This window comes from Schistocerca cancellata, chromosome 1 (genome assembly GCF_023864275.1).
Source record: "Schistocerca cancellata isolate TAMUIC-IGC-003103 chromosome 1, iqSchCanc2.1, whole genome shotgun sequence".
Classification (NCBI taxonomy): Eukaryota; Metazoa; Arthropoda; class Insecta; order Orthoptera; family Acrididae; genus Schistocerca; species Schistocerca cancellata.
In genome coordinates this window covers 730,835,078-730,860,273 of record NC_064626.1, presented here as the reverse complement: position 1 = coordinate 730,860,273, position 25,196 = coordinate 730,835,078, and the positions used below count along the sequence as shown (strand labels likewise).

General features: G+C 36.1%; 1 protein-coding gene across 1 annotated transcript in view; it reads right to left on the bottom strand.

The window, feature by feature from the left end:
• Window positions 1-47: 47 nt before the first annotated feature.
• LOC126098652 (carnitine O-palmitoyltransferase 1, liver isoform-like) overlaps window positions 48-25,196 on the bottom strand; it is a 201,462-nt gene continuing 176,313 nt past the window's right edge. The window contains exons 12-16 of the mRNA XM_049910601.1: window positions 23,723-23,837; window positions 23,509-23,643; window positions 18,257-18,391; window positions 6,349-6,708; window positions 48-981 (exon numbers count right to left, since the gene is read on the bottom strand). Coding sequence (XP_049766558.1) covers window positions 865-981; window positions 6,349-6,708; window positions 18,257-18,391; window positions 23,509-23,643; window positions 23,723-23,837 — 862 coding nt within the window. The 3' untranslated portion in view covers window positions 48-864. The remainder of the gene's footprint in view (window positions 982-6,348; window positions 6,709-18,256; window positions 18,392-23,508; window positions 23,644-23,722; window positions 23,838-25,196) is intronic.

Below are 25,196 nucleotides of genomic sequence, written 5' to 3'. Positions count from 1 at the left end.
GTACTTTTGACACTGATTATAGAGATCAGAAACTTCAACAACATACATAAAATTGCAACATTTTATTATGTATAACAAACTTCTTTCTGAGGCATGAAATGATAAGATATCTGTTTGGTTTAACAACGAACAATATGGGTAAAATAAAACTTTTTTTTAAGAAAGTCTTTGGTCAGTTTAGTTTTCTTATATTACAAACTAAAGCCAGTGTAGATGTGTTACACTTCAGTCTTAAAAAATGTGGTCACTGTGTATACATCACACTTACAAAAGACAAACAACATCAACAATTACTTTCTTACATGAAACTTTATAATGATACATACAAATATAATTAAACTAAGGTATCTTCCTTTTGAATCACATTAATATTCACCCAAAGCCAAATGCTAGCAACTCTAATGTTCCATTCGCAGTGCAGACAACTAACACATACATTACTATGCACTCTCCACATGTACTGTTTACTACAAACAATGACCTTCAAGCCATCTTGGCTATGAACACATTATAATTTTCTGGCACTGTTTCTTAATTTAATTCATTGCCACACAGTGATAATAACTTTAAACATACACAAATAATATTATGCACTGGAAATACTGTAATAAAGCTGATTTATCAACTTCAAACCTTTCAAAAATTCAGTCTTCTTTTATAAGTAATATCCATAATGAAGAGCTGAAATTTGTCCATTTACTTTTCCATGTTGCTACTGTTGATTTATCAAACAGAAACCACTGTATATAAAAACAGACAGATGTTGAGCACATGGACACTGATAAACTACAGATGGCATTTGTTTTAAAGGAATATCCTGGATTGAACAATATTACATGTGATGATATAAACTGAGGCACAACTTCATTCAGGATTAACTGCTTTTGGATCAACCCTTTTCTCTCTTTCTTTCCACTCTAGGAATAAGTTTTTCATGTCATTCATTGATGTCTGAATTGCTGCAGCAAACCTTTTAGAATCCTAAAATGGAAAATAAATCGCTTGAAAACTGAATATTATCATACCATTATATAATATTGCATTTTATGCTACTGAAAATGAAATACAGATACAATGTTAACAATATTTGCAACAGACTTGGATTGTTTTCTTACAAGTTGTTAAAGCAAGAAAAACTGGAGAATTGTTAACAGATACAAATAAAAAGTTGAATATAATCTTTCAGGTATCTCAAAAAGTCCCTCTTTTCACATGAAAGAAAATAGGAAATTGAGAAAAGGAAACATAAGATGCATCACAGGCATAAGTTGGGAAAACTGCTCTGTCTTATGAACTAAAAGATGTTTAATACACACAAAAATGAGAGCTCAGTTAAGAGATTAATTAACAAGATTCAAATTGTGCAATACTAAAAAGGATCTGCCAGCTGTCAGTAAATGAAAGATGAAAAACTCAGATAGGTTCACATGGTGCCAACAGAAATGTAGCACATGGAAGGGAATACAAAAAACTGGAGAACATGAGCAAAGAGAAAAAATGGAAAAATTATGGAAGTAAAATTACTGGAGGCTGATATTTGTAGATACACTGAGAGACAAAAAACATAAAGGGAAACAACAACTTAAATTAAACACTGACAGTTACAAGGGGGGAGCCAGTTTTGTTCCCTGGCTATGCACCATGATATGCTCATTTTATTGTACTTTTTTTGTAGATACATTGAGAGACAAGAAGTATACAGGGAAACAACAGCTTACATTAAATACTGATGGTTACAAGGGGTAAGCCAGCTTTGTTCCCCTGGCTATGCACCACAATTTGCTCATTTTATTGTGCTTCTTACTTTCTATGTCTTGCCTTTTCTTGTTTTATTTTATCAGTATTTGTCTCCCTTTTAAATATTTTCTGTTTAGTTCTTTTCAGTTTCACTATTTTATTGCTTCTCCTCAGCTACTCCTTCTAGTCTTTCTTCTAAATAAATTGTAACCAAGGTAGTCAGGAAACATATTGGTCTAAATCTATACTTGTACTTAATGCGGGTTCAAATCCTCACCGTATAATCTCAGTTTATGTTTCCTCTGATTCTTCAAAATCATGAATATTAAGGTACTTTCTTCTATAGTACCTCAGGCAATTTTTCCCCATTTCCTTGCTAAATTTAATGTCTTCACTCCACTGTCTAATGATTTCGTTGTCACCAATATGCTACTTTCAAGGCCATATATGGGGAAGGGGTGGGGGAGGGGGGGGGGCAGGATGGGAATAGAGCAACTGACTAAGGTGGCAAGTTATAGGGAGTGGCAACAGTTGTTGTCGAAAATTGTTTACAAATTAAAGGTATCAAATATGTTCCTAAAATTTAAATCTTCTGTTAAAAGATGAAAGTGAAGCAATCCGCACTGGCAGTACTGATTAGGTTTCACACCACATACACATTCCTAAAATCTAGATCTCCCTCTCATCAGAGAATGTTAATTGACACACATGCAGAGTGTGTTAATGTAGTGTCATTTTATTACCATTAGTAAAGGTAAGAAACAGCTCTTTTTAAAACTTATGACAGAGTGTTCCTACACGTTTCAGTTTTAATTGATAGTTATGCAACAATATTGTTAAAATGGTGTTAAGGTACATCCACACCACAGTGATTTCATTAACTTTGCTCATGTATGCAGTTTTCCTATTTAAAAAAAATACTTTTGAAACTTCATTTTACAAACAGATTTTTTTTTAACTTCTGTGAGTCAAATGACAAATTAATTTATCATCGGGTTTTTGTACATGGATCTGTAATAGCAGAGAGTAGCAGACACACTCTGCATGATTTTCATGCAGATGACTGAATACAGTTTGCTTTAGTTCATTAAGTCAAATTTGCAAGTGACTTTTAATGTTATTCTTACACCCTCATTAATGGATGCTGCTTTGCAATATTGTGATAATTACTGAAGTAAATGACCAGAAGAATGCTACTAAGTGGGGCTCGGTATTGATCTCTGACAAAAGAAAAAGAAAATGAGAAGAAGAACCATTGAAGAAGCTTCCCCATCTTGATGCTTTTATGAAATCCTCAAAGAATTCGGTAGAGAAGAAACACTCTCCCCAAGTGTAATTGTAGAAGACCAGGAAGAAACACTTACCCCAAATAAACCAAAAGATGAAGGAAACACACTTCAACCAGACAGAAGTGAAAAATGGAACACCCATCTTTGTTGAGGAACACTCAATGCTGAACGCTTTTGGGAGCAGAGGAGGTGATGGGGGGGGAGGGGGGTGACTGATAAAATCCGGGACTTCAGTGCAATGAATGGGATGAAATAAACGAATTTTTTTTTTCTGGAAAAGACTGGAAAATAATGAAATTATTGATAAAGATTATTTAGTGTATTCAGAAAGTCAGGAAACATCATTTTGTGCACCATATGCAAACACTTTGGAGGAGCTTGTGGTTGCTAAGGCTGGAAGCATCCAGAAGTAATTGCAGCCCACAAGAACAGGTTGAGACACCAAGAATGTGGTTTTAGTTTTAAGAACTGAAGCTCAGCTCTGACCAGGATAGATGAAAAATTATTTACAGGACTTGAAAATGAAGTACATCATTAGCATAATGTGTTACAAGGAGTTATTGCTCTTGTGAAGAAACTCTATTTTTGAGGACTATCATTCCGTGGTGGTGATGAACTGCCTGGAAGTGTTCAAAACTGTAACTTTTATATGTGCATGGAGCTTATTACTGATTTGATCCATTTCTTGCTAGCCACATGTCACAATACAATGATTCTGAAAGGGAGAAACATCATACTTGTCTTTCGCTATGTATGAGGAAGTAATCAGAATCTTGCTGAAGAGGATAGTGGAAGAAATAATGGCAGAAAATATTGCAGCTAAATACTTTTCAGTCTTATTGATGGAAATCCTGATATTGCACATAGGCATCAGTTAAGCTGTGTCTTGCATTTATGTCAATAAACTGGGATTAGCAGAAGAATGATTTTTTGAATTTATATCCAATGCAGGACACGGTGGCCAGCACCTAGCAGATGCAGAACTCTAGTTCACATGGATTGGATATAAGGAACTGTAAAGGACAGGTTTACAACAATGCACCAAATATGTCAGGTATTTACCCTGGCTTGCAAGCTGGAATTCAAGCTGTCTCTCCTTACACTTTTAACTTCCCCTTCTCTCTCTCTCTCTCTCTCTCTCTCTCTCTCTCTCTCTCACACACACACACACACACACACACACACACACACACACACACACCCTCTTCTATGTATAAGGAACATTTAATTTTTTTCAGTGGTTCTAGTCAGCACTGGAATCATTGGAGTACATCTGCACATTTTTCAGTAAGGCAACTTGACTGTTAAATCCCTCTTGATAACCCAATTGTCTACTAGAGAAGAAGGTTGAACAAAGATGGCGAGGCAATCATCAGAGCACTGTTGTCAGTCATGGGAAATGTATGTGAAAATTTTTTGTTGGAATATGAAGCTAGATGCATAATGAAGAAATTGTGTAGTTTTGAGACATCTTTTATTAATGTAATTTGGGATTCAATTACAGAAAGATTCAGAGTTGCAAGTAAGCAATTACAAGCAGTAGAAATGAAAACAGCCACTGTTCACAAGTTGTACAGTTCCTTAGTTGGTTTCTTGCAAGAAACGAAAACAGTATATGAAGTTTTCAAGAAAATGGTGCTAAAATTCTGCAAAATGAAGCTCATCAGGATAGGAAATGCAATATGTAAAACAGAAAATTCTTTCATGAATCTGAATCAAACAATGGAAAATCCAGGCTGGACAAGTGACAGGTCTTCTTCTGACTTGGACAACATACACACACACACACACACACACACACACACACACACACACACACACACATTCACACAGACAAAGCTCAAGCACACACATGTGCCCACTGTCTCTGGCTGTCCTCGGCAGCCAGAGACAATGGTTGGGTATGTGAGAGCTGTATTTGCATGAATATGTGTGTGTACGTGGTCTAATTCAGAAGAAGGCCTTTGGGCCAAAAGCTTACTTTTATAGCAGTCTGCTTGTCTGCAATCAACATCTCCACTATTTGATGAATTGACGAATCTGATTCAGGCATTGAAGAAACTAATGAGTCAGATGATATGCAGATATCCTTTATTTTGATTGAAGAATTGGATCAGAGTGTTCCTTCTTTTAAGGGCTTTAGTTAACCATTTAGGATTTTGTTCTTTTTCTTTTAAGGACTTCAGTGAACCATTTAGGTTTTTGTCAGATGTGAAGAAGCTAAACCCACTTTAAATCCAGGAAGCATCATCATGGCATCTACAGTTCAGATATTGAGGTCTCAGCATTTATACCTGAATGTTCGCACTTCAAAAGCTACATCTCTGATGTAAAGAACAAAACTGAGTCACACATTCCTCCACGACTGTGCACTGTTATAACTTCAAGCTGAACAAATATATTTCAAGGAAGACGCAATACATGAAAGTCACAGATCAAGTAATGCTAAAAGGTAGCAGCTTAGAAAATGCTTATTCAGATTTGAACAGAGCTCTTAAAATACACTTGAGTACTTCTGCTTCCAATTGCTCAACAGAAAAATTATTTTCTGCTGTAAGACATATAAATAATTATTTAAGGGCACCACAGAAATAGTATCTTCTTAGTTACCTTGGTGTCCTCTGACCTGACAGTGAAACTGGATTATGAAGAAATCATAAACTTGTTTACAAATGACAGGACAAGAAAAAAAAGCCTTGTTATTTCAATAATCAGTGTTTCACCCCCTGGTGCCTTCGTAAATGTAATATTTGTTGTTTGTATAGTTTACATTTAATTTTAATAAAGGCACGATTATAGTGTTTGCATTTATATCTGTTCTATGACACTTTATTAAGTTTTTCTACTTGCAATTTTTATAAAAGCACAATTTTTGGTTTGCAATTCATAGTTAAGTAATACACAAACAAAAAACACATCCACATGTTAGGAAAACTTTAATAAATATCTGTATTTAAATTTGGGGGAGGGACAGCAGAGATTTTTTTACCCAGGGGTGTCAGTAGTATAAAATATGGGTCTGGCTAGTCTCTGACAGCCCTTCCTGTCATAAGTGTTACTCTTAAATTTGACTGTTGGCAACTTTAATGTCCCCGGACACACAATTTGTAAGGACTTCTCATGTATTACCCTAATATTTTTCCTTCACTACGTTCCCCTTTTTGTAATTAAGGAACTATCTAAAAGCTCTTAAGGCTAAAGGTTTGACAGTTTTTGTGTGTCTGTCAACATCCCTTCTTCCACTGTTACTTTCTTTTCATTTAGATTTAATTCAATACTGATATAAAAATAAACATTAAAAATACATATATGTATCACGTACTGTCTGGGAAGAGCTGTGATTGCTGGAAATGTGGAAAAATATTACGTCTTCTCCAGCAATAATATATGAGACTCCATATCCATCTTTATGAGTTGGACCAAATCCACCAGCTGGTGTGATAGCCTTTGGATTTTTCCTTGGATCAACTTTTGCTATCTGGGTGTGAGGTGTTTGCGATGTTGAAAGACGCCATGGTTCTCCAAGTGCTTCATTCAGAAATGGTGAGTCAGTTTGAAAATACTTGGATAAGACATAAAGGCAAAATAAATGACGATCTATGCCCTTTCCACACATGGAATCTTTAAAACCTTTAGTGTGGACAGTACATGCTCTCTGCAGCTTTGATACCTGCTCCTCAACCTGTAAGTTCAAAATGTCAATATGACAATTAGTTTCTGAAGACAGAGAGACAATGTCAAAAATATCATAGTCATGAAAAAAATATACAGTGCATTACAATCTACTGGTAAAGATATTGCTCCATTTGCTACCTTTATGCTCTTTAAATACCAGTAACTAATTTTTTTACATAACCTTTCACTTATATCCAACTAAACATGCAATGCATATGCCAAGTACACCCAAAAATGCCAAATTACTACTTGTACAATATATTATGTAACTTTATTATTCATGTTGTAATTTTTAAACTGCTAACTCTAATGGTATATATAGGTTTGCTTAAAGCCTTGTTAATTAAGAGAAATCAGTAAATTAAGTTGTCCCATTATCATGTAATCATCAAAATACTGTGAATTAAAAACACTTTATTCACTAAAAGACCTAAATCAGTAGACAGACTCAGTAGACTAAAGGACCTAAATCAGTAGACAGACTCAGCAGACTAAAGGACCTAACTCAGTAAACAGTAGACAGAGATGTCTAATTTCCTTCTTTCCCATAACTAGTTTATCATTAATTTAAGAAAAATCCATAATTAGTTTTGCCTAACCAAAAATACTTTCATCATTTAAGCCCTTCAATTTGTTTAATTCCCATGGTTTATGCTTTACTTTTGTAACCCTAATTTTCCTGAATCAGTTAAAGAATTTTTTATCTAAATATGGCACAAATTAAGAATCTGACTAAATTAAGAAAATTATGAAGCTGGAAATTTTATATGGACATAGGTAATCCACCAATAGATGTAAAGTGTATCAATCAAATAGAACAATGAACTTTCTAACTATCTATCATATAGTTAAACCAAATCGTTGGACTCATTAGAGCAACACCATTACTAAATATGACCCTTATTGTGTTATAAAATGAAATATAGTTACTAAATTCAGATAATAGTCATATGCCAGTCTTTAAATACCACTTCAGACAGGGAATCCCCAGTATGGGTCTAGCTAGTACACTGCTAACATCTCTCTGTCAGGAGCCACAATTGTGCATAAAAGTTTACCATTTAATGTTTCTATGTTGAAATATGCAGGCAGAATTTTTTGAACTAACATTTCAGTGGCACTCATTTCAAAAGTTCCTAATTATTTATGTATCATCAGACATATATGAGCTTGAGTGCTGTTCAGTGTTGTTTCCCCCTTGTCAGCTTTTGTGTGAGAAACAATTACGCACACAGTCAATGGCTCATGAACTTTGAAGAAAGGGTGATAATGTGGACATCGTTATGTGTAAAGTCAATGGACACTCAGTCTGTCATCTGTGAAAGAGATATGAAGACAGGCATTAGTAATGGACTTGCTCTAATGCTACCACTGCATTATTATACCACTGTGTGATATCAAGATATGAGATAACTTACTTTGGTTGACTAGTAACATTGGTTTGACAGAAACTGGACTGATGGACTGATCATAACAGACAAGAATGATAAATAACATACTGCTAATTATAAAAAATTTGTCATCACTCAGTGGTGAATTTAAGTCAGAATAAATATGCCAATAGGTTAACATAAAACACACGGTGTTGCATCTATTATTTCTCAACTTAATTAAACAGTTTTCAGAAAGAGACCACAAGTTTAAAGATGCTGTGAAGGAAAAATAGTCTACAACCAAGTATGTATCTTGCAACAGTCCATTTGATTCCCAGGTCACATTTATCCAATGGGCAACATCTGGTAAGGAACCCAGCTGAGGGTTATTAGTGAAGACCTAGATGGTATCCATACTAGTGGGAGGCAGCCCACACTCAATACTGATACCCATGATAGAAATAATTGCATTTGTATCTGCTACAGGCAGTTATGAACAATGTCCTTAATGCAGGTGCTTTGAGGTAAGTCTGGGAGGAATGAAGAGTAAACCTGTACAGGAAGTCTAGGGTGTATCTCAAAAGGCCGCTGGAAGATGTATGTCTACTCTTGGGAATTCCTATGGCTGTACTGGTTCCATTTACATCAGGAAGGCCGAGTGGGGAGATTCCAATGACTGAGCACCTCAGGATCTCCATATATCTCAACCTAGGCTTGATGGATAGGTCATCCCATGCCAGCTGTAGAAGAAATAGACTCAGAAGAGGAACTTAGCAAATCCATATATAGTAATAAGGCTCCAGGTGAAGATAACATCCCTGCTGAAATCATAAAACAATGCAGAAACTGCTTTGCTTTAGCATCTGTGTGTAATTTGCCTGTCTTGGGAAGATGATTACATTTCACAGAACACACTCTTTAAAATCAGAATCAAAAGTGTAGAAAGTGCAACAGCTATCAAGGGATTTTACTCCTTTGTACAATACATTTTGAAGCTCTTGTACGCTCTTGTCTCTAGCACCTATCCAGAGCCATATGCAGATGTGTACATGAACTCTCTTTGTAAGCCTCAGAATTGTCACAAATAATATAGATATCTTTTTAATGCAGTCATTTATGTTCTAAAGGCTTTTGAATAAGTCAGAAGTAGGTTTCATAAGACTGGATGTCCTCCTAATCCTCTGAAGTAACCAAAAAGTGTTAACCCTGCTGTATGACATACTAAAATCCTGTGCTGATTTGACAGAATCACTCATAAACTATTTTTGTAATTACTCACTGACTTGGAGAATATTTGCTGGTATACTTAAATTGTTGTAGTAACAGCCACCTATAAAACACAAAATAAGAAGACCATATTTTATTACAATTTCACTCCTCCCACTCTTTTTAAAACTTTTTCAGAAGGTGTCTTATGATAGAATTCTGACTCATTTCACTAAGCAGAACTTGTTAACTGCCTAATATTTTGGCTTCCAAGAAGGTTTTGTCACTGAGAAATCAATAGAAGATCTCATGAATGCAGCCCCAGTAGAGCTAATCAAAACAAAACAATACAAAAATATCCTATTTGTATACTTTGTGACCTTTCCAAAGCCTTTGAGTGTATGTATTAGAATATTCTAGCAAAGTAAAGTCTTATGGCATTAATGGCAGTGCTTGCAGGATGAAGTTTTACATTTGGAACAGTAAGCAGAGGATCTCGTCAACAGACTGTCTCACCGACGTGAAACTGACTTACAGTAGCAGATTCATCCTAGGTCCACTCTTGTTCTTAACCCACTTAATTATCTTCCCAAAATTTTAAAATTTGTTCTGAAAATGGTAATCTTTGCTAATGACACAAGCATACAAATCAAGAATCCAAAATAAGCCGAAACAGAAAACACAGATGACAGCTGAACTGATCTACAGCTGCTTCACAGCAAACAGTTTAAATCTTTATCTCACAAAGATGCACATTGTGCAACTGTGACAAACAAAAGTTACGTACTATACCAGTATTACACATTAGTATGTGTTTGTGTACCAATAGTACACATTGGTGGTCAAACACTAAATCAAACACTCTGTGTAAAGCTCCTTGGGGTCCAACTGGATAATAATAAAAAAAGTATATCCAGGGCACAGATAAACTAATCAAGAAACTTAGTTCAGCATGTTCAAGAAGTACCTCAAATTATGTGAAACGAAAACAAGGGACCTGGGTTATTTTGCACGTTTTCACTCCCTGTTATCTTATGGATATATCTTCTTGGGCAGTGCACTTAAAGTAAATAATATCTTCATTTATCAGTAGTGTGCAGTAATAATATGAGTAAAGTGGATGACTGTACATCCTGCAAAAGCCTTTTTTTTATCTTGGAATTCAAGCACTTGATTCTCAATACATTTACTCCTTAATGGTTTTTGCTGCTAACGATAAAAACCAGTTTCACCTGAACTGTGATCTACACAATCACCAAACAAGATGCAAAAACAATTTTCCTGTAGAGTTTTCCTCAGTCTGTACTCTGGTGCAAAAGTTTCCAATAACCTTCTCTCCAACATAAAGCAAGAAATTGCGGATTTCAAAATAAATTAAAAACATACACCCTTTCTTTACAAAAATCTGTTAATCTAGGTTCAGGAAGCAAAAAACTAACTGACATTTAGTGGTATTCTAGTGTTCACATAAATAATAAATTGAGAAATCGCTTAGTATCTAGGAGTCACTGACATCGATACTTTTCAAAGTGTAGGCCTAACGCATACAAGTTTTAAATAGCTGCCCGCTGTTTTCTTCTTCATAGCTTCAGAATAAATTATAAAAGGAATTATGCACCATGATTCAACTGTATGAAGACTGGTACTCACACTGATTGATGTAAGTATACTGTCATCATATTGTGACACCCTAAAATAATTTAAGAAATAATCTTGTCAAGTTAAATCAAGTACAAGCTATTAGTGCATCCTACCCTGTCAGTAATATAGGCATTGAAGTTTTTTTCAGGAATTTGATTCTTGCATACATGACTAAAGAACCTGCATTATACAGATTGAGATCTGATTCAAGACTAAAATTAACAATTCACTGGTATTTTGATTGTAATTTACACAATCAATACTGTTTTGCATTTTTAAGTTTAGCATTCAGTCTTAGTTTCTCTTTTGTCAAAGAAAAGAACCACTTGTTAACTGTGCCTCTAATATTTTTATGTGACCTCTGTCTGCCATGTTCATCATCAATACTAAGCAAATATATAAAATGTAAGGAATGTAGCAATGTCCTATACAAAGGATTTTACATTTACATATGTACAGAACTATTTTCTGTAAAATATGCCATTGTAAGCAAGTTAATATTAGCCTGTCAATACGATCATCAGGTTACTTTCCATTAGGAAAGTGGATGCACTCAGAAACTGTTACGTGATCTATAAATGATAGAGCAAAGCAATTAGTCATTCTTTTCTTTCCTTCCCCCCCCCCCCCCCCCCCCCCCCCCCCCCCGGTTTTATTATGCACATGCAGATTTCAGCTAGTGCCTAGCCATTATCTTTTTAATTTATAAATACTTGAGCAAAATTACTTGGAATAAGTGTAAATGGCATTAAGAGTTGTAGTCCAGAATGAAATTTCCACTGTGGAGTGTGTGCTGGTATGAAACTTCCTATCAGGTTAAAACTGTGTGCCAGACCAAGGCAAAAACTTAGGACCTTTGCCTTTGGTGGTCATGTGCTCTACCAACTAAGCTACCCAAGTATGACTCAGGACTAGTCCTCACAACTTTACTTCCACCAGTGCCTCATCTCCTACCTTCCAAACTTCACAGAAGCTCTCCTGCAAAACTTGCAGAGTTAAAATTTCATTTTGGAAACATCACTTAGGTTGTGGCTGAGCCACGTCTCCGCAGTGTCCTTTCTTCCATGAGGGCTAGTCTTGTAAGTTTTGCAGTAGAGCTTCTGTGAAGTTTGGAAGGTAAGATATGAAGTATTGGTAGTTAAACTGCAAGAAAGGGTTGAGCTGTGCTCGGGTAGCTCAGTCAGTAGAACACTTGTCCAACAAAGGCAAAGGTCCTGAGTTCAAGTCTCAGTCCGGCACATGGTCTTAATCTTCCAGGAAGTTTCAAGTGTTATAGTGATGCTTTATTATTATTGTTACATACAGGTTAAGATTCTATAATTGTCTTATGTTCTGTTCACGTATATCTTCTCTCATTCCACTTCCTGAAGGTGCTCCTTCTTGACAGGATCAACAGATACAATAAATGTATGAGTGAATGAATGAAGGGATGAAATGTATGATACTATCATCTTATTCCATGAGATTATGTCCTAACAAAAAAGCAGAATAAGTCTTTCCTGTGAAGTGTGATATCGAACAAAGCTGCATGCTGTCTCCTATGTTTTTTGATATATTCTTCCCCTTATTCTTAAGCATTCTTTTAGAAACTGTGGTGAAGGGATTTTGCAATGTTGTATGCCTTAAATCAAAAACCAAAGTGACTATAGTACTTGTAAATGAACATCTTGTAAGCTAATTATGCTGTTTTGGCAGTCCACACTTTACTACAGCTCTATCATGTGATTAACTGCCTATCAAATGACTGTAGAGAGTTTGATCTTGCTATCAGTGCAAAGAAAAGAAATATAATGATGAAAGACACTGACCTGCATCCACTCATACATTGCCATTAACATCCATTCTCTAAAGACAGTGCTACTTAGTTTCACACATTTAGGATCCACAATGAATGTGGAGGCCACCACCAGTATGGAAAAAAAAAAAAAAAAAAAAAAAAAAAAAAAAAAAAAAAAAAAAAAAAAACCACAAAAAAAAAAAAAAAACCACAGCTGCTATGACCAGACTCAGGAAAAGTGTCTGCCGCAATAGTTTACTAATGGAAAATGTTGAGCTTTGAGTATGCTGTACCTATGTTATAAGTCCGCTTCTCTAATGCAATTTCGACAGACTTTCTGAGGTAACAACAAAGGAAAACAATTTTCATCTCTTCAGTCTCAAGAGAGTTTCCACAGTCTCATGGAGAGACAAAGTCCAAAATATCTATGTTCTGCAGAGAGACATTACACTCAGTCGGTACGACTTATTCAGTTAGCAACAGCTTTCATGGCCGAGATGCGGATCTTGTGCTCTGCTGAATGGAGAACATTTTGAAAGCACATGGTCAGTCTGAAGGCTTCTCTTTAACTTCACTCCCTTATACATGAAATGTGTCTAAGAGTGATTTTGGGAAAAAAAACAGCATCTTTCTGGGAATGTATTGAAAACATCAGGAGTGCATGGCAGCTGTCTGTGGGACATGGAATTAAGGCAACAGAGGACAAACTGGAAAAAAGAAAAGAACTCTACACACTGAGAGAAGGTGGAAAAAAAGAGCTACTTAAGAGCTACTTCAGTCAAACTTCCACAAAACTATATCTATCTGAACTGCACAAGGGACTGTACTTTAGAGTTGGCCCAATTAGTTACTCCTGAAAATGTAGTAATTCATTCACTGTGCTATGACACCATTCTCTGATGTTCCAATGTCTACCATTCATATTACTGTACACCTAGACAATAAGTTATATCTTACAGTGTGAAGGAGAAGTGGTAACATGCCAATTAGTAGAATATCTCCATTATTTTCATTTCATGTGTACAGACATCAACACACAGTTCAATAATCAGAGCATGTGGTGAGTGCATTACACTATATCTTCTGAAGAAATTATTTTATTTTATTGCATGATAAAATTCACTGTTATTACAAACATCATAGCCTAATTATGCAGCTCATGAATCTGTCTAATTCATCACTGCAGCCACGCAGTCTGAGGCGCCTTGACACAGTTCGCGCGGGGCTCCCAGGAATAAGAGGGGTAGCTAATGACTGGTTTCGATCATACCTAGCAGACAGGGTACAAAGAGTAGAGACAACACATACTTCAAGTAGATCTAAACATTTAGTTAAATACTTATCAGAACCACAATACATTAATATAGGGGTGCTGCAAGGTGGCATATTAGGACCAATTCTATCCTGATATACATGAATGACTTTCCCAGTATTGTTACTCATGGTGAAAAAATTATCTTCGCTGATGACAGCAATGTTACAGTCACTGAGAAAACAAGATAACTCCTTGCCAAGAAAGCAAATGAAACTCTCAAGGAAGTTTATGATTGGTCAATAAGCAATAAAATGACACTGAACATAAAGAAAACTAATGCCACGAATTTCAGTTTGAAGAGGAAAAATGACAATCATAAATTAAATATAGATGGCACCTCTATAAACTGTGTAGCTAATGTAAAATTTCTAGGGATGAATTGTGGTTCTCAGTTGAAGTGGTGTGAACACGCAAAGGTACTTGCAAACAGAATGTCATCAGCATGTTATGTCCTTAGAATCCTATCATCAGTGTGTTACATGCAGTGTCTTTTAGTTACATATTATTCATATGTGCACTCAATTCTTAGCTAAGGCATTCTTTTTTGGGTAACAAACACATAAAATATGAACACAATTTTCAAGAAAAGAGCCATAAGAATAGTAACCAAAAATAGTAGTTGAGCTCATTGTAAAGATCTGTTCAAAACACTGGGGATTTTAACTGCTCCATGTGAATACATTTACCAGTCAGTTGTACACATAAAAAATAACACTGGTATATACTGCACAAACAGCTCTGTCCATGACCATGCAACAAGAGATAGACTCAACTTACATTTACCAATAAAAAAGAAACATAAGACTCAAAACAGTGTTTTCTACCAAGGAATAAAACTGTACAATAAATTACCAAAAGAGATTAAAGAAATTGCAAAAATACACTTATTTAAACAGGTGGCTAAAAGTGCCTGTTATGGAATACGTTTTATACGTTGAAGGATTACTTAGACAAAACAGAGTAGGGGTTTGATAAAAAAATGTTACATAAATAAATAATAAATAATAGTAATGATTATAAAACATCCAACATTCCACATAACACCTTCACTTTATGTTTTTTCCTTCTTTTTTCCTTTCTAGAAATACTTACCCCCAAGCTATGTATAGCACAATACTAACATCTCTTCCTCTTCCTGAGCTCAACATCTTGCTCATTATGAAGGGATGCTGACTCAGTTTTTCAAGATAGCAAATGGGAAGTTGCGGTACAGAAAATGGCCCAGAGATCATGAGTGTGTGTGTGTGTGTGTGTGTGTGTGTGTGTGTGTGTGTGTAGTGAGTGAAGTGTTATGAAACAATGTGTGTATAGTGTGTGCAGTGACTGATAGTGAGATATTAGTGAACAGTGTGGCATTACATTATTTAATAAGTTATTTGTAAAAAAAAGTATTGTACACCAGGAGTAAATCTAATGATTGTCTCTAATTAGAAGTCTGTAAATATATGTGTATATGAATTAGCTAATTTTAAATTGGTCTAAACTTGTAAATACTTTGACATGTCCTATATCCTTGTAAAAAGAGATCTACGGATGTTTAAAGCTACTACTACTACTACTACTACTATTAAGTAGTGTGTAAGCCTAGGGACTGATGACCTCATCAGTTTAGTCCCATAGGAATTCACCACACATTTCCATCACTGCAGTTAACACAAATGGTTGAAAGATAAACATGGGTATTTTTTTGGCTGAAGTTACATAGCAACATGTTTTCATATGTGATGACACTGATGCAAGCTGTTGCCAATAGAAGAGTGTAACAACACGTCAATAGAAGAGTGTACCTACACATTTCAGTCCTCACAAAGGTTAAATTGAATAGTTTGCATGTATGGATTGTTCCAAATGCATCGAGAAAGGTATGTTTTGTGTTAAGTTTAATTGCTGGCAACATGAAAAGTGAGTGAAAGTGAATTTAAAACTCATAAAAGATGATTTACCATGGTCATAATCATATTTTTTCACATATTGAAATGTTGGAACTTCTAAGGACAGTGAACTCAAGAGAAGAAATTAATAAATTGCTTCACAATGACATTGAAACACTGAAAATGGAAATTTCAGCACCAACACAAGTAAACACTAAACAAATTAAATGGTATTTGCACATGTGTGATAAAATTAAAAATATTACAGAGAACTCCATCAGTGGAATAGCAAGCGATAAATACAAATGTGCTAAATGGTTACTTATAGCAAAAAGGCCAAACATGTAGGTGATACAAAAAAGGAGATGACAGAAACAATTTCCTTTTAATAGGTTATTCTATGGTATTTGCACATGTGTAATAAAATGAAAAATAATACAGAGAACTCCGTCAGTGGAATAGCAAGCGATAAATACAAATCTGCTAAATGGTTACCTATAGCAAAAAGGCCAAACAAGTAGGTGATAAAGAAAAGGAGATGACAGAAACAATTTCCTTTTAATAGGTTATTCTATGTTAAAACAAATTACTGCCCAGACTATATGACTGATGTTCGACCTAGGATTCAATCCTATCAGATAAACAAAAATTTTAAAAATGAGCTGAGTCAGAAAAGCAACACAGCTAAAAATTATAATGAAACTGAAAGGACCTTTGAATAGTGAGATCCACCATTATCAAACAGGGAACAGGGATGACTATCATAGGGATGTGCAGAGAAAATCAAACTATCAAGACAGTGCTGTTTACAAACCAAAAATTCTGTACAGTGCATAGCCAGATAGCATCAAAAAATACGAGACAGTAATACATTCAATAAAGAACTTAAAAATCTACTAATAAACAACAGCTTCTGCAGCATTAATGAATAACTGGAATTTTGCTCAAATCTGTAGATCTACTTCATAACTCTCTAAACAAAAATTCATAATTATCAACCATACCTAGATAAGATATGCACCTAGCTTTTGTGCTGTATGTTACAATGCCTAGTTAACTAAAGTACCGGTATTTAATAGCTTTAGTGAAATCAACCAAGGGGTTTCACAAGCTTTTCTTCTATCTGTATGTACGTAAGCAGAATAATGTTTTTGATATAAAGATGTGTTGATGCCAATGATAAGATTTTGTACATGATGTAAATATGTAATATTTTATACTGTTCTGTGCTTTGACAAGTCCAATATCATGAATATGATAATATGGGCACTAAATAAATAAATAGATAATTACAAAAGTGTTTTAATCCACATGGGTACAAATTCTATCCACATCAACAGTGAGGAAGAAATCATAAGTAAGACATGAAATCTGCCTAGATTGATAAAATCTGTTTACACAACCTCCAGGCTGGTAATTAGCAGCATTACAAAACAACAGTAAGTGTCATTAGCGAACACTCTGAAAGGTATGGGGCAGTATTCAAAGACCCAAAGAAGTTTCTGAATGACAAATGTCTGGGGGAAAATGTACTATACCTCAATAGGTTAGGCTCTATGACCTTCATTAAAATTTATGAGACTTGAGTAAAATCCTAAAAAGTAATGGAAACTGATATATTTCAGATAGGAGTGATAAATCAAATACAAACACTGAAAATAGAAAGTATAAATATCAAAGAAAGCACTCACATCAATTCACAGTCAACAACAGACATGTTCTTTGCAGCACAACTAGCATATATAAATATTCTAATGCCATAGTGCTTGTCCATATATTTGTGACCTAAAAGCTGTACATTACATGGAACTCTGTTTGAAACACTTATTTATGTTTACTATCTACTTCTACTACCTGTTTCAAGTCCATAATAAAATAAATTTATAATACTTAAAACTGTTAAGTATTTACCTTGCTTATTAAACTATAAAACTGACTCATTTCATAAAACTGTAGATGTTGATACTGTATGTAATAGAAAATTCATGTGAGAAAACTGGAGACAAGATCGCTGACCAGTACCTATCTACAGGAGCAAAATTGTGTTACTTCCAATATAAACATACAAAATTACAGATAACTGTCCTAGCCTTCACAACTATTAGCACTTTCACTAGAGGTGAAAGAGAGATGGACTGTGAAAGTTTACACAGGAGGGGCAGGTCACTCAGACCCCTAGATAAAAGGAGCCCACCTGTTGAGAGTAAAAGGAGAGGCAAAGATTTAGCACAGTTTTTTTTTAATACTGTTACATCAATAGCATTTGAGTTTCACTCAGTGAAGGTAAATACTGCCCAGTCATTCAATTTCCTCATGATTTTAAGTTATAATATTGTGCAGTTCAAGTAGTTCTCAAGATGAATTTAACTTACAGAGGAATTAGGATTCATCATTGATTTCACCCATTCTACTGACTCAGTTGTGCATGAGCGAACAGTCTCAGTTCGACCCTTCAGGTACAGCCGTGTCATTGATGCTTCATACGTAAGAGTAAATTTCCCAATGTCCTGCAAGAAAAATATTCGAGTTAATTTTTATTGTCAGCAACTGTTTCTTATATATTACATTTATGTAGTTATTGTTAAAGTTAACCAGAAATGAAAATACAAACCTAATGGAAATGCAGTTATACTTATTTTCTCTAAGTTGATGGTTTTTGAATTATTTTGTTCTCTGTATATGCTACAATACATCAGACCTCAATTGAAACAGAGCTGTCCTCAAAACAGAATTTAAAATGATTGTGACAATTTCACATTCCAAGTATGAAATTCATGCTGCGATTCATTATACACTAGTGTAAGCAAACGTTAAAATTTGATTAGTTCCCTGTGTAACTGAGAATAAGTGTCAGTCACTGGAATGACATTCCAGATACTCACCATAAAAGACAAAAATTCAGCTTCATACAGCAGACAAACTTATTTTTGCACATGGGAGGATCACTTCACATCACATTTTTAAGTATACACTATTAATGCTGACATTTTCTGTGAGATTTGGCTAATCAAAACAAAGTATGCAGTGCAGTTTGGAGATACTATTTAATGCACTCAAAATTCTTACACCATAAGAACTATTTGAATTCTGTCACCTTATTCATTTGCAAGGGCCACAGTCTGGATGATTGACTGATCTGGCCTTGTAACAATAACCAAAACGGCCTTGCTGTGCTGGTACTGCGAACGGCTGAAAGCAAGGGGAAACTACGGCCGTAATTTTTCCTGAGGGCATGCAGCTTTACTGTATGATTAAATGATGATAGCGTCCTCTTGGGTAAAATATTCCGGAGGTAAAATAGTCCCCCATTCGGATCTCCAGGCGGGGACTACTCAAGAAGATGTCGTTATCAGGAGAAAGAAAATGCGTTCTACGGATCAGAGCGTGGAATGTCAGATCCCTTAATCGGGCAGGTAGGTTAGAAAATTTAAAAAGGGAAATGGATAGGTTAAAGTTAGATATAGTGGGAATTAGTGAAGTTCGGTGGCAGGAGGAACAAGACTTCTGGTCATGTGACTACAGGGTTATAAATATAAAGTCAAATAGGGGTAATGCAGGAGTAGGTTTAATAATGAATAGGAAAATAGGAATGCGGGTAAGCTACTACAAACAGTATAGTGAACGCATTATTGTGGCCAAGATAGATAAGAAGCCCACACCTACTACAGTAGTACAAGTTTATATGCCAACTAGCTCTGCAGATGATGAAGAAATTGAAGAAATGTATGATGAAATAAAAGAAATTATTCAGATAGTGAAGGGAGACGAAAATTTAATAGTCATGGGTGACTGGAATTCGAGTGTAGGAAAAGGGAGAGAAGGAAATGTAGTAGGTTAATATGGGTTGGGGCTAAAACATGAAAGAGGAAGCCGCCTGGTAGAATTTTGCACAGAACACAACTTAATCATAGCTAACACTTGGTTTAAGAATCATGATAGAAGGTTGTATACATGGAAGAACCCTGGAGACATTAAAAGGTATCAGATAGATTATATAATGGTAAGACAGAGATTTAGGAACCAGGTTTTAAATTGTAAGACATTTCCAGGGGCAGATGTGGACTCTGACTACAATCTATTGGTTATGACCTGTAGATTAAAATTGAAGAAACTTCAAAAAGGTGGGAATTTAAGGAGATGGAACCTTTATAAACTGAAAGAACCAGAGGTTGTACAGAGTTTCAGGGAGAGCATAAGGGAACAATTGACAGGAATGGGGGAAAGAAATACAGTAGAAGAAGAATGGGTAGCTTTGAGGGATGAAGTAGTGAAGGCAGCAGAGGAACAAGTAGGTAAAAAGACGAGGGCTAGTAGAAATCCTTGGGTAACAGAAGAAATATTGAATTTAATTGATGAAAGGAGAAAATATAAAAATGCAGTAAATGAAGCAGGCAAAAAGGAATACAAACGTCTCAAAAATGAGATCGACAGGAAGTGCAAAATGACTAAGCAGGGATGGCTAGAGGATGTAGGGGCGTATCTCACTAGGGGTAAGATAGATACTGCCTACAGGAAAATTAAAGAGACCTTTGGAGATAAGAGAACCACTTGTATGAACATCAAGAGCTCAGATGGAAACCCAGTTCTAAGCAAAGAAGGGAAAGCAGAAAGGTGGAAGGAGTATATAGAGGGTCTATACAAGGGCGATGCACTGGAGGACAATATTATGGAAATGGAAGAGGATGTAGATGAAGATGAAATGGGAGATATGATACTGGGTGAAGAGTTTGACAGAGCACTGAAAGACCTGAGTCGAAACAAGGCCCCCGGAGTAGACAACATTCCATTGGAACTACTGACGGCCTTGGGAGAGCCAGTCCTGACAAAACTCTACCATCTGGTGAGCAAGATGTATGAAACAGGCGAAATACCCTCAGACTTCAAGAAGAATATAATAATTCCAATCCCAAAGAAAGCCGGTGTTGACAGATGTGAAAATTACCGAACAATCAGTTTAATAAGCCACAGCTGCAAAATACTAACATGAATTCTTTGCAGACGAATGGAAAAACTAGTAGAAGCCAACCTCGGGGAAGATCAGTTTGGATTCCGTAGAAATACTGGAACACGTGAGGCAATACTGACCTTATGACTTATCTTAGAAGAAAGATTAAGGAAAGACAAACCTACGTTTCTAGCATTTGTAGACTTAGAGAAAGCTTTTGACAATGTTGACTGGAATACTCTCTTTCAAATTCTAAAGGTGGCAGGGGTAAAATACAGGGAGTGAAAGGCTATTTACAATTTGTACAGAAACCAGATGGCAGTTGTAAGAGTCGAGGGCCATGAAAGGGAAGCAGTGGTTGGGAAGGGAGTAAGACAGGGTTGTAGCCTCTCCCCGATGTTATTCAAATGGTTCAAATGGCTCTGAGCACTATGGGACTTAACATCTAAGGTCATCAGTCCCCTAGAACTTAGAACTACTTAAACCTAACTAACCTAAGGACATCACACAACACCCAGTCATCACGAGGCAGAGAAAATCCCTGACCCCGCCGGGAATCGAACCCGGGAACTCGAGCGTGGGAAGCGAGAACACGCCCGATGTTATTCAATCTGTATATTGAGCAAGCAGTAAAGGAAACAAAAGAAAAATTTGGAGTAGGTATTAAAATCCATGGAGAAGAAATAAAAACTTTGAGGTTCGCCGATGACATTGTAATTCTGTCAGAGACAGCAAATGACTTGGAAGAGCAGTTGAACGGAATGGATGGTGTCTTGAAGGGAGGATATAAGATGAACTTCAACAAAAACAAAACAAGGATAATAGAATGCAGTCGAATTAAGTCGGGTGATGTTGAGGGTATTAGATTAGGAAATGAGACACTTAAAGTAGTAAAGGAGTTTTGCTATTTGGGGAGCAAAATAACTGATGATGGTCAAAGTAGAGAGGATATAAAATGTAGACTGGCAATGGCAAGGAAAGCGTTTCTGAAGAAGAGAAATTTGTTAACATCAAGTATTGATTTAAGTGTCAGGAAGTCATTTCTGAAAGTATTTGTATGGAGTGTAGCCATGTATGGAAGTGAAACATGGACGGTAAATAGTTTGGACAAGAAGAGAATAGAAGCTTTCGAAATGTGGTGCTACAGAAGAATGCTGAAGATTAGATGGGTAGATCACATAACTAATGAGGAAGTATTGAATACGATTGGGGAGAAGAGAAGTTTGTGGCACAACTTGACCAGAAGAAGGGATCGGTTGGTAGGACATGTTCTGAGGCATCAAGGGATCACCAGTTTAGTATTGGAGGGCAGCGTGGAGGGTAAAAATCGTAGGGGGAGACCAAGAGATGAATACACTAAGCAGATTCAGAAGGATGTAGGTTGCAGTAGGTACTGGGAGATGAAGAAGCTTGCACAGGATAGATTAGCGTGGAGAGCTGCATCAAACCAGTCTCAGGACTGAAGACCACAACAACAACATTCATTTCAAAAGACTTTTACTTGTTTGTGAAGCTGAAGGGGCATTGGGAAAGTAGGGCTGTTACACAGGGCATCACAGTTCACAAATCAATGTTAGAGTGATTGAGCAGGTAAGTGAAACATTTCTGCAGTACTGGAATATGAAACATATTCTGGCTTATGATGCACGTCAATAACAGTAGCAATATGTAGAAAAATAGCTTAAGGTACATTCTAAATATGCAAGGAGGAACTGAAAAGCTCCTGGAATAATTCTGATGTTGAAAAAACTTGCATAGTACACATTTTTCTTGCTAGGATTGTGTCACAGAACTCTTTGCAAGTTCAGTCCTGCTTTCAGCCTTGGCCAGGAATATTTTGTCAGTTCATAGTGAATTGTTTTCATCACAACTGTTTTGCTCTCCTTGATTTATCTTTTGTGATGGAGTGTGCAAGTAAGAATGCTTGGCTGTGAAATTTTGCTTCCTGCTCAGGAAAACTGCCACAAAAACTGTTGTGACATTGAAAACAGCTTATAAAGATGATGTTATGTATAAGTGCTTTTCTTGTCAACTACTCAAACAAATAAAAACTCCAATAACCCATGTGAAACTGTGCTTGAAGACCAATGACGGCTCACTGGACACAAGGGGAGGTTAACTGAATTGTCTTAGCTTCCAAAGTTTTAACAGATGATTTGAGAGTGAGAAGGGCCACTGTCAGATTTGTGCCTTGGATTCTGACCAACCAACACAATGAATGTCAGGTTGAAGGATGCTATATTTTGAAAGAACAGCTCCAAACTACCCCAGAATTTTTTTCAAGATCATAATTAGGGACAATTTATGGTGCTATTGTTTGACTATGAAACCAAGCAATGGAATCTATTCTCCTGAGATTCCAAAAGTGCACTGAAGATGACAGTGAATTTCTTAATCACAAATTCATTTAAATTTATTGATAAGTGTTGAAATTGTGTTATAAATAGTTCTACATTTGTAACCTAATACATAATTCATGAAATAAAAAATAAAATCAGTTCATAATAAATAACTACAGAGGTTTCTCTTGCAAAATATTTGAAACATATCATGGTCATTTCTGTGATCACAATTTACCTTTCCTTATGGAACACACCATATAGACAATAAATAAACAAAGATAAATACTACTTTAGATTAATTATTTAGCTGGTGTTAGCAATGCAGCACTTATCATACCCTGTAATAAGCCAATTGGATGGCCATTTGAATAAATGCATCAGGGCTGAGACGGCATTCCTTTATAAAACCTTTTCCATATGCATCATGCACAAGAAGATGCATATCCAGGTCACTGATAAGTTCACTGACAACCTGTTGAAATGACAAAAGTATCAACATATTTGTGCTAATAAAGTAAACAACATAAGTGATTTGAATAACCTATACTCACTTTATATGAGGTGTCAATGGCCTCAATACAATCTGGTTTCAAATCCCATTGCAGCCTAATTGGTGCTGGAGGTGTCACTTCTGGAGTACCATAAGCATGCCCATCAGCAGTATAACTGTGAGAAATAATTCTTTATCATTTTTTAGTATTAGTGATATAATAATGTCACATTTTCTGTCCCTTGCCAACAAAGCAAAATGTATAGGTGAAAAATTCAGAATTACATTCAATATACATACAAAGACAGTAGTCTCCTAGCCTTTCAGCTAATATATGCATGTGTAACGTCTCAAAAATGAGATCGACAGGAAGTGCAAAATGGCTAAGCAGGGATGGTTAGAGAACAAATGTAAAGATGTAGAGGCTTATCTCACTAGGGGTAAGATAGATACTGCCTACAGGAAAATTAAAGAGACCTTTGGAGATAAGAGAACCACTTGTATGAACATCAAGAGCTCAGATGGAAACCCAGTTCTAAGCAAAGAAGGGAAAGCAGAAAGGTGGAATGAGTATATAGAGGGTCTATACAAGGGCGATGCACTTGAGGACAATATTATGGAAATGGAAGAGGATGTAGATGAAGATGAAATGGGAGATACGATACTGCGTGAAGAGTTTGACAGAGCACTGAAAGACCTGAGTCGAAACAAGGCCCCCGGAGTAGACAACATTCCATTGGAACTACTGACGGCCTTGGGAGAGCCAGTCCTGACAAAACTCTACCATCTGGTGAGCAAGATGTATGAAACAGGCGAAATACCCTCAGACTTCAAGAAGAATATAATAATTCCAATCCCAAAGAAAGCCGGTGTTGACAGATGTGAAAATTACCGAACAATCAGTTTAATAAGCCACAGCTGCAAAGTACTGACACGAATTCTTTACAGACGAATGGATAAACTGGTAGAAGCCGACCTCGGGGAAGATCAGTTTGGATTCCGTAGAAATACTGGAACACGTGAGGCAATACTGACCTTACGACTTATCTTAGAAGAAAGATTAAGGAAAGGCAAACATACGTTTCTAGCATTTGTAGACTTAGAGAAAGCTTTTGACAATGTTGACTGGAATACTCTCTTTCAAATTCTAAAGGTGGCAGGGGTAAAATACAGGGAGCGAAAGGCTATTTACAATTTGTACAGAAACCAGATGGCAGTTATAAGAGTCGAGGGGCATGAAAAGGAAGCAGTGGTTGGGAAGGGAGTGAGACAGGGTTGTAGCCTATCCCCGATGTTATTCAATCTGTATATTGAGCAAGCAGTGAAGGAAACAAAAGAAAAATTTGGAGTAGGAATTAAAATCCATGGAGAAGAAATAAAAACTTTGAGGTTCGCCGATGACATTGTAATTCTGTCAGAGACAGCAAAGGACTTGGAAGAGCAGTTGAACGGAATGGACGGTGTCTTGAAGGGAGGATATAAGATGAACATCAACAAAAGCAAAACGAGGATAATGGAATGTAGTCGAATTAAGT